Here is a 10,905-nt window from a genome sequence, read left to right as displayed (position 1 = left end):
ACGCCGGTGTCACTGCTACTGACGTGGAGACAGTGTTATGTCGCCATCAGCCTGCAGACCCATGGCTCCCTTGCCATGGGCCGCCCTCCTTTCGATCCTTCACCTTCAATTTCATCCCCGGAATTTTCTCTATCCGCTAAATTGGACGCCTGTCCTCCTTCTGCCCCCCGTGCTCCTCCACCCATTTCAAACTCTCCCGCGGCTCAGCCGCCCCCTCCCCTTGCTCCGCCTTCATTTTCCGAAGCCACTGCACCTCCGTCAGCGCCACGTAATGGCGCGGGTTTCAAAACCCTCGCAGAGCGTATTAGCCACGATCTGCAGAGGAAGGAGACCCTGACGGAAGACGATGCTGAAATCCTTGCTTTGTGCCCCGTCCACTACACAGACCACGAGGGGGAGGGTGGCATCATTCAGAGGGTTGTCGAGTACCGCCCTTTAAGTTACAATATCCTCACTGAGCTCCGCAAAGCAATGCGGGACGTAGGAGTAACAAGCCCCTATGTGAGAGGCATGCTAGAGGCAATCGCGAGGAACCACCTAATGGTTCCGGACGACTGGAAGACCACCTTCCGCATGCTCCTGAGCCCTTCACAGTTTGTGATCTGGGAAAGTGAGTTCCGCCAGCAGTGCTTCAGCAGGGCAGCCACCTCTGGCGGCGCCTACACCGCCGAGCAGCTTTACGGTTTCAATGCCTTTGCCAAGCCCGACAATCAGATTGTCCTGCCCGAGGCCACCCTTACGGTTGCCTCTGAGTGCGCCTATAGGGCGTTCATTAAGGTCCCCAACGCCGGCCAGCCAACCCAGAGTTTCTCCTCCATCCGGCAAAAACCCCAAGAGCCCTATGCCGAGTTCGTGAACAGGCTCCAGGAAGCCCTCAAAAGGCAGGTAGACAGTGAAGAGGCCCAAAACGAGCTCCTCATGCGCCTCGCTAAGGAGAACGCCTCCACCGAGTGCCGCAGAGCGATCATGGGCCTGGGCAAAGATCCTGAACTGGCCGACATGCTCAAGGCTTGCCAGGACATCGGATCCTCCGCCCACCAAGCTAGCCTCCTCGCCGCGGCACTCTCCACCACCAGGGGACAGCCCCAGGGGGATTGCTTTAACTGCGGCAGGTCGGGACACTTCCGGAGGGAATGCAGGCAGCCCGGAGGGGGGGCCTACAACCCCGATGGAGGAGGATCCTCCCCCAAGAGGAGAAGACCGCCAAAAACCCGGTGCCCACGGTGCCAGAAAGGTTTCCATTGGAGAGACGACTGCCCGTCGGGAAACTCTCGCCCGGGCGTCTCCCCAGCCCAGGACCAAGGAGGAGAGTACTAGAGCAGATCCAAACGCCAAGACCCATGCCCAAACCACCCCCCTCTCGTGGCATCTCGCTCGCATGCACCCAGCCCATCTCCTTTAAGTTCCCCCACGAGGTTCTTGTCACCCCAACCCAGTATGACGAGCCCATCCCTACCGGGACTATTGGGCTAGTGCTGCCAAAGGCCTCTGCCGCTGAACAGGGACTGTTCATCGTCCCCGGAGTGATCGACTCCACGCACCAAGGACCCATCCATCTCCAGGTCTGGACAAACATCCCACAGGAACTGCCCGCCGGAGCCAGCTGCGCTCAGTTGATTCTCTTGCCCCATGCGTTGCCCGCTGCCGACCCAATAAAGGCTACAGGCCCCAGCAGCCAACATGGCGCAGTCCACACCACCATCGCAGCGGTGGAGACGCCTATCGGGAGCTCCCGCCCATACCTGGAGCTCGCCATAGAAGGATGTATGTTCAAGGGCCTGGTGGACACCGGCGCTGATGTTACCGTCATCAGAGCAGCCGAGTGGCCCGACCAGTGGCCGACCGAGGCTTGCCCGCACATCTGGGGGGTGGGGGGGAAACAAACCGCGAGACGGAGCATCCGCCCGCTCACGGTCAACAGCCCAGGACTCGAGCGGCAGCTCACAGTCCGCCCCATCGTTTTGGACATCCATGTCAATCTCTGGGGAAGGGACCTCATGAGTCAGGTCAAAACGACTCTGGTCTGGGATGGGTAAAGCCATCACAGATCGCTGATCCCAATTGTGCCTTCCGAAATTCACCTTCTAATTCCCGCAAGGAAACTGTTTCCCTCTCCCCTTCTCTTCTCCTTCTGTTTTTTCGACCAGTAAGGCGGGAGGGCCAATTGGCTGACTGGCCCTCCCTGGATTAAAATCTGGGCCCGTCCTGGTACCGCAGCACTGCCAGGACAGGCCCCCAGTTAATTACACCATCACTTTGGGTCTAGTGATGGCCATTCGGTTAATTATAGTTTAAGCACTATAATTACTTCCAAATCTATTAAAGACCCTAGGCTATTCCGGCACCCCTGGCCGAGGCCGCCCCTTAAGGAGCGATCTCTGGCCGGCGCCAAGCCTAGATAATTCGATCACAAATTTCGCGCCACTCCAGCCTTCCTGCATCAGCCACCAAGGTCACGGTAAGTGCAACTCCCTTGCAAAGAAACCCCCCCTTTTTGTGTGCGAGGAATCTGCCTCTAATCGCTTGATTGCTTCATCCCCCGGATGCACCCATCCCCCCAAAAAAGGCGCTTCCAAAGCCCCTTTTGTGTTGCTAATTAAGCATGCATACCCACAATCCCCCCAGGGCCCGCCTGTCCCCTCCCCTCTCGAGGCTCGGACCCTCGCCTTGACGCACCCTGATGACGCTCTGAAGCCAATCCCCACCAGGGTCGCCTACCTCCTGCCCTCCCTGTCAAACAATTAAAGAAAGAGGAGTAGGCGGCCCCCAGTAGGATTGCATTAAAAGCAACCTTCATGCAGGCTGCGAAACGAGCCTTCTTATATTAAACTCTACACCCCAACTCAAACAAAAAACTCGATCATGATCTCCCGCCATCCGCTCTATAACCGAGCCTGGCGGGACCCGGCCCCCTCCCATAACCTGGGGAAGGGGGTGTGTTTCAGTCCTTCTTCCTACAGGTCCCTGTGGACTCCGACTCGCCATGACAGGCCAGCCCATGGAATGGCGCCAGGAGGAAACCAACCCCATCCCGGAGATGGAACACATCTCTCTAGAGGATCCCGCCCAGCGGCCTCAACAGGAACGCCGTCGCCAACGCCCAAAGACCCGAATGACCTGGGGAAACGACAAAGCGACCGCCAGCCAAGCTCAAGAGCTGCTGCGCCAGCAAGGCCACCCCGAGACACCCGAGAACCTCTGTGCCGCTCTCTTTGCAATCATCACCGCCAACTCGGCGGCCACCATCCTTTGCCTGCTCTGCTGCCTCCTGCCGATGGCAATCGGCCACCCCTTGACGAGCTTTCACCAGACCAACATCTGGGAGCAATTTGCCGCTGCTGCCAACGTCTCGTCTTTCTGCCTGGGCCAGTACCTAGGGGTCGGGAGTTTGCTAAGCTCCTGCTTGCTCCCCGTTTGCAAAGCCCCTGGAGACTTCCTAGCGGAATCCGGCTTGAGCCCATTCATGAATGCTTCATCCATCAGGTACTCTATGAGCGCCGACTGGGGACCCGTCGTCCAATCCCTCCCGGTCGGCGCTCTCTCCCTTGTCACCAAGACTGTCGCTAATCACGAGTCCAACACCTGCGCCCGCATCACCGGTGTGGCCGATCGAGAAACCGGCCCGGGCCCATTCACCGGCCCGGCCGGCTGGAACTGCACGCACGTGGAGGACATTCCCCCCGTGTTCGGAAACATCCTGCTCCCCAGGGGCTGGTTCTGGACCTGCGGGGAGAGAACTTTTAATTACATTCCCGCCCGACTCTCTGCCGGGACTCTTTGTTGCCTCAGTCGCCTCACCATCGTCCTACCCCAGGCCCCACCCCAGGAGCCCGAACGCTGCCGCCGCCGCTCCGCTCTGCCTTTCGATCCCTCCTGCCGGAGCGACGCGGTCGCCCTCTCCAAAGCGGAGTTCGTCTCCCTTGCGACCTCTTTAGTAGGAGTCCCTGGACTCGCCTCCTACAACGCTAAGACTATCGGCCGGCTGGCCTGTGCCCTTGCGAAGTCTATCAACTCTACCTCCACTGCTCTGGATGCCCTGGCCTCCGAGCAGCAGGAACTTCGTCAAGCGACCTTAGATAATCGTGCCGCTATTGATTACTTGCTGTTGTTGCATCACCAGGGTTGTGAAAATGTACATAATATGTGTTGCTTTAACCTCTCTGATAATTCCCAATTGATTCATGTGAAAGTACGTGAGCTGCAAGAAGTTGTATCCAATCTGAAATATGATGTTTTGCCCCATTGGTGGTCAGCCCTCTGGAGCTGGCTACCGGGAGGATGGTTGAGTGCTATTGTGCAGCTCTGCATTGGTTTAATTGTATGCCTCGTTATCGGATCTTGTTTCCTTCAGTGTGTGTCTAATATTGCCTGTAATATGTGTAAGAAGCCCCTCGAATTTCCCTTACCCCGCAACCAAGTTCTAATGTTACACAAGCAGCTCGGTCAGCTCGACCAGACGGCGGAGGAGACAAGCGTCCCTTTAAATCACCCCCTAGCATTTCGGTCCCCCTTCTAAAATGTAAAAAAGGAGGAGATGTAGTAATGCACTGCTGACCCAGCAGCACCGTGGTAGAACGTTGGCAAACCAACGGACCTACGGCCTTCTGGTCGCACCGCACCCCCACTCCTCAACCCCGTATGAGTCACGGGTCATGAACTATCTGGCTCAGTCACCGGGCGTCCCAGACAAAGGGACAATGATCTGCCCCCAGGTGAGGATTAGGCCCAGACGCTTACGCTCTTCTCCGCACGTAGCAGCCAGGTGAGATCATGCATCACATGATGATCTCCCGCTCTCCCGCTCTCCCGCTCTCCCGGACTCTCCCGTCCCGCCCCTCTACACGCCCCCATTAGAACCATAATAAAAGGTGCCAGGAACCAGCACGCGGGAGATTCGCTAGGAACACGGACCTCCGCGCTCCCGCTGCTGGCGATCTCCACCAGATGTTATCTCCGCGTCTCGTCTCGTTCTTGCGCTGACCACGCGTGCACGACTACAATGTTTTTATTATGTATAGTTTGAATCTGTTAACCATCTTGGTGGCCCTGATCAGACCAGAAAGGCAAGGTATAAATCTTGGAAATAATACAAATAAATTGTATTCCCAAAAGTGAAGACACATCACCTTTCAACTGAAAGCGAACCTAAAACAGCTTAGGATAATGTTGTTCTTAGTTCTGATCCTGTTTATTATACATCACTTAGAACAAGCTCCAAGCAATTATTTTAGCCTGTGCTACTCCATAAAGGATTATTCTTCGGTGAACTGATTATTTTAAAGTTAATACTTATTTCATGTTAACATTAGTAAGAAATGCAGGAGACGTCTCAGTAGCAAAATATTTTAAAATGACAGGTTTATTTTACAGGTTTACCATTTTCTAATACATTTTCTTCCTTAAGGCTCCTCCACAATGACATTATGTCGCAGCCGGGGTGTGTTGGGGTTATGTTCAATTAGCCAATCAGCCAGCCAAGTCTAAAGAACAACAATAAATAAATTACATCTAATTTCATTTGCACATGAACATAACTTTTTTACTAGCACACGTCATTCAAAGTCTTCATTCCTACAAATGAAAAACAAAGAGAAAGAACCCATTTACCAAATTCTTTGATAATTCCAGTGTCCTGAACTGATTGTAACGGGAAACTGTTATCCAAACACCCAATTATGCAATCTTCTAAACACATTGATTCAAATTAACTTAGAAGCTAAAATTCTGTTTAGGATTGCACTGGAAGTGTACTTTATCTGTCACGTTTTTTAAAATATGTCTGAGAAGATGAAAGGGAAGGAGGCAATCAGTCTAGACTGCTACTGATACACAAACATTAATTGATTATGGGTATTTTGGCTTGACTGAGATAAACTTAATATACAAATACAGGAGTATTGCTCTTATCTGTTGTTTTCCTTCAAATTTCTGTCCCTTGTACAATAACAGCTACCATGTTTTCCCGAAAATAAGGCAGGGTCTTATATTAATTTTTGCACCAAAAGATGCATTAGGGCTTATTTTTGTAGGGCTTATTTTAGGTGAAATACGGCACCTTCACAATTCATTTTCTCTCGGCAGCCCTGTTGCTTTCCCATCACGTGTGATGCAAGCTGCATCCTCATTGGCAGGGAGCACCCTGCTGGATCTCACCCTCCTGATCTGTAACTACCGGTAGGGCTTATTTTTGGAGTAGGGCTTATATTTTAAGCATCCTCTAAAAATCCTGAAAAATCATGATAGGGCTTATTTTTGGGGTAGAACTTATTTTCGGGGAAATACGGTATTCTTCACAGGCAACCAGACTAGACTCATATCCAAGAACCAGCCCAGGGTTATCAGGTGCGCCCTCACATGAACACTAGGACCCATCCCATGAATACTATCAGTCACTGTAATACCTACAAAAGGATCTTCTGGTTTCCCCTTACTCAGGGCTGTAAGTCCTTTTAGCAGTGTTGGAGTGATATAGCGGGTCAGGTAATCTCTTGCAGCTTGTCCAACTGGGATTGGTTCAATAACCACTACAAAAAAATTAAACGTATTTTTAATTTCAAAGGTCTCAAACAAATACATTGCCTTCTAATGCCTTATTCTTTTTTATCTGTATACTGAAGGGCAGTTAATTTAGATCTTTCTTTGTTTTGGATATACAGAACATGGTATAGTAGGCTGACCAGACGTCCCGCTTTTGGCAGGACAGTCCCGCCTTAAAACAATTTGTCCCGCGTCCCGCGGGTTTTTTCAAGTGTCCCGGTTTTTGAAAGGCTGCCGCACTGCCTTCTGGGGCGCAAGGCAGTGCGGCAGCCTCCCGCGCGCGCGGCCGCAGGAGCGCACGGCCTTCTGGGGCGCTCCCGTTTCCCGCCCTGTCACAGGGCGGGAAACGGGAGCGCACCAGAAGGTCGTGCGCTCCTGTGGCTGTGTGCGTGCGCCCGTCCTGGTTCACAAAGGTGACCATCTGGTCATCTTATGGTATAGAAATATGCAGAGTTGCTGCTGATTTCTTTTAGGTACGTTAATCTATGTGGAATTCATTATCCTTAGAGTTATCACAGAACATCCGGGTGTCATCTACTGAATCAGAACATCCGGGTGTCATCTAAAATTGCAAATATTGAGAATTGCTGGTGTAGAAAAGGGGGAAATATGCCATCCAATATCCATTTGGTTCTTTAAGTAGATTTTGATCCACAATACTCCAAAGCAGGGTGTTGTAAAAAACAGCCACCCTAAGATGACTACATCTGAAAGGAGAGAGAAACAGCATATCTCAGTGTAATGCAAATTCCAGATAGAAATTTCACACCTTCAGGAAACATGAACCGGATTTCCCTTTCAGCTGAGGCAAAACTGGAGCTGCCATGAAGTCCATTCCTCAGGTCATCCATCCCATAGATTGCTCTTAAACTAGTCCAACAGAGATACATGTTATTATCATATTTAGTCACAACTGCAGCAATTAATATGAATTAACTTGTTTTGATATTTAACAACGTAAGGCAAAACTGCCCGATCCCAACCCTTTCTAAAAGAAAAATCCTATCCGTTCTCCATGAACGACCAGCCTCTAAGCAAGTTCTGTATTTATTTATTACATTTTTAAACTGCCCTCCCCCGGAGGCTCAGGGCGGTATACAACATTTCATCTATATATATAAAAAGCTAACCGTTTATTTGTTACTGAGGCTATAACGCCGAAACGCCTGGACCGATTGCTCCCAAATTTTCACACAACGTGCCTTTCCATTGTGGACAGGTTTTCAGACCTTCGGATTGCTGACCTTTAGTACCTGAGCCCGGTAAAACTTACTTTTCCCCAAACCCTACGCCGGACCAATGAGGGGCCGCGGTACCGGGGGTGTGGCTTGCCCGCCTTCGCCGCGGTGTGCACGTTCATGCCACACGAAACCACCTGCTGTGTGACTCGCCCACGAGACACAGGGAGAGGAAGGAAGAGTGTTATGAGCAACCCCGCGCCGAACCAAAGAAGGGCTGTGGTACCGGGGGTGGGGGACCTGGCTGGCCTGCCTTTGCCGTGGTGTGCACGTTCATGGCAGGCGAAACCGCCTGCTGCCTGACTCGCCCACGAGACACAGGGAGAGGAAGCGTTACCACCAAACCGGTAGGAAAAACCCATCATGCCTCTCCCCTTCCTCCTCCCTCCCTTTCCTACCTCGCCACCGTTCGCCACAGCAAAGCGTGGCCGGGCCCGCTCGTATCAAGTATGGCAACTTCATTCTCCCACCCCCGCCCACGGGAGGCCTAGATGATATGGGGGTCTGATGGTTATCCCGGCTGGCCAAAACCCTAGTGGAACAGGTCCGTTTTGCAGGTCCTGTGGAAACTCTGTATGTCTCGCAGGGTCCTGGTCTCCTTAGGGAGCCTGTTCCACCAGGTAGGGGCTAGGGCTGTGAAGGCCCTGACCCTTGTAGAGGCCAGCTGGACCTTTTTTGGGCCAGGGATTTCCAGCAGGCGCCCCTCCGAAGAGCAGAGGGCCCTAGCAGGACAATACAGGGAGATGTGGTCCCTCAGATATGTATGCCCAATGCCGCTAATGGCCTTAAATGGCGGAAATGGCCCAGATGGAAGGGGAAAGCTTTATAAGCCTGATGGAGCACGTTGCTTAGCCCTTAATTTGCTACTGAATTTAAATCGTAGTAGCTGAAAATGTGAAAAAATAAGTTTGTACATTATTCCTAACTGCACTGTCTCTACCTTATCCCCCAAAATTTCAATATGAAGGTTGCAACCCTGAAATCATTACTGTCATCAACTTCAGTGACATTGTTTTGGTAGGGTTTTTTTAAAAACACACCCTGTGAACCAACTGCGTTACCTGTCAGGATAATTTTCTTTCATTAGTGCGACATTAGGTGGTCCAAGCAGCTCCTTCCAGTATGAGATGGCACGATGGCGAGCGAGAATCATCGCAGTTAGAGGCCCAGAACTCATATAGGCTGTCAAATTGGGAAAAAACATTTTCCCATATTGTTCTACGTAGAAGTTGCTACACTGCTCTGGACTTAATTGGAGCTTTCGTTTCTACAAAAAAACAAGACGGCAGTCTCAAAATGGTTGGAATATATTTGGGAACAAATTCAGTTAGAGATCTTTGAGAGACTGGCAAAAAATACATTATGGCAAGAGAAACTGGAAGATATTATGAAGCTATGGACACTGTACGAAAAATGGATGGAAGAAGCCGGATTTAATGAAGAACTATGGAATAAGAGAATAAGAAGAATGAACCTTCTGCTGCTTGCTTGAAATAATCATTGGAAAAGAGGGGGGGGAGGGGGTGAAAAAGGAAAAATGTATAGTTGGAATAAACATATTGAATGTAACAAATATAATAATATTCTATACAATGAAAAATTAAAAAAAAAAAGACGGGGGAAAAAACTGTAGTGCATTGTTCTAAGGATAACGAATACTAAAATGTGCACAGACATATGGCAATTTAGAACCTTGCAGCAAGTTCTTTTAAATGCTCGTACAACAAAAAAGACCTGTTTTTGCAGGAGGGGTGTGTGTGTATAAATAAAGTATTATTGTTATTATTATGGCCTTCCGCTAGATGCAGTGAGCAGTATCCTACTATCCATGTGTAGAAGGCAAATTGAGTTCTCCCACATTTCTTTCCTTTTTGTTTTGTTCTTTTCAGACCTCAGAATAACCAGGGCTAAGTTTCACTTCTCCAGGTCCCCTGTAAGTTTCATTTCTCCGTTCCTGCTGCAACAGGGAACCGCCCACCCTCACACCTTATATATACTGGAACTGAGGGCAAGAACCCCCAGTTCCAGCACCCTGTAGCTAGGGCGACATATATCAATAAAGTTATTCCTGTTTCACAGAGCTGACTTCGTTTAAGTGTGTTCAGCCTTACAGCTGGGGTTGTAGGACTGATGCAGAGATACATCCGTGAGGCTTAATGGGCTGGAGTAAGGAGGGTCAAGGAGCTGCACAGTAGAAAAGGACGGCGGAATGATTCAACTCCTTGTCTTTCTTGCTCCAGTTCCCCTCCCCTGGCCTGCAGGGCTGTTTTGTACGGCCTCACGATCCTTAGTTGAACCAGGCATTCCATGCATCGAGTGGTAGGACATTACCCAGTAGTAGCTACTGTCCTTAAAAAAGCACACATAACAAGTAGCAAAATGACACTAGGAAATGTATGTTTTGAAGCTACGGTTATTATGGATAGAAAAAGCGAGGGCCTTTTGAACAATGTGAAAAACTACAATTTAGTTCATGCTTAAAATTCTCCATTAGATGTATTCATTATCATCTTCGTATAAAACTTTCTTCTTCCCGGAAAGGGCAGTTGTGCAAGCATGGCTACAGGCAAACCTGGATGTCACTTAGGGTTCTGGACCTGTGCCTGTGTCGTTTTAGCATACACAAGATACTACCGTGTTTCCCCGAAAATAAGACAGTGTCTTATTTTCTAGACATAAGAACAGTTTTTTCCCGAATGCCATCACTCTGTTAAACAAATAATTCCCTCGATAATGTCAAACTATTTATTATATATTTATTATATAATTACTGCACTACTTTTTTCATCATTCCTATTACCCATCTCCTCCCAATTATGACTGTATGACTATAGCCTGTGCTGACATTTCATTTTATTTTATGATTTTACATTTTATGTTTTTATTACTATTGATTGTTTCCTGATTGCTTACTAGACCTATATGACAATCATTAAGTGCTGTACCTTATGATTCTTGACAAATGTATTTTCTTTTATGTACACTGAGAGCATATGCACCGGAGACAAATTCCTTGTGTGTCCAATCACACTTGGCCAATAAAGATTCTATTCTATTCTATTCTATATTAATTTTTGCTCCCAAAGATGCGCTATGTCTTATTTTCAGGGGATGTCTTATTTTTCTGTGT

General features: G+C 49.5%; 1 protein-coding gene across 1 annotated transcript; it reads right to left on the bottom strand.

The window, feature by feature from the left end:
• Positions 1–5,026: 5,026 nt before the first annotated feature.
• LOC125424815 (nucleoside diphosphate kinase homolog 5-like) lies at positions 5,027–9,042 on the bottom strand (the record flags this gene model as incomplete). Its single annotated transcript, XM_048482242.1, has 4 exons — positions 5,027–5,480; positions 6,406–6,524; positions 7,307–7,407; positions 8,837–9,042. Coding segments are annotated over 4 exons (507 nt in total), but the record flags the coding sequence as incomplete, so codon positions are not given.
• Between the last annotated feature and the right edge of the window lie 1,863 nt (positions 9,043–10,905).

This window comes from Sphaerodactylus townsendi, unplaced genomic scaffold (genome assembly GCF_021028975.2).
Source record: "Sphaerodactylus townsendi isolate TG3544 unplaced genomic scaffold, MPM_Stown_v2.3 scaffold_1108, whole genome shotgun sequence".
NCBI lineage: Eukaryota > Metazoa > Chordata > Lepidosauria > Squamata > Sphaerodactylidae > Sphaerodactylus > Sphaerodactylus townsendi.
This window is presented reverse-complemented; position numbering and strand designations above follow the sequence as displayed.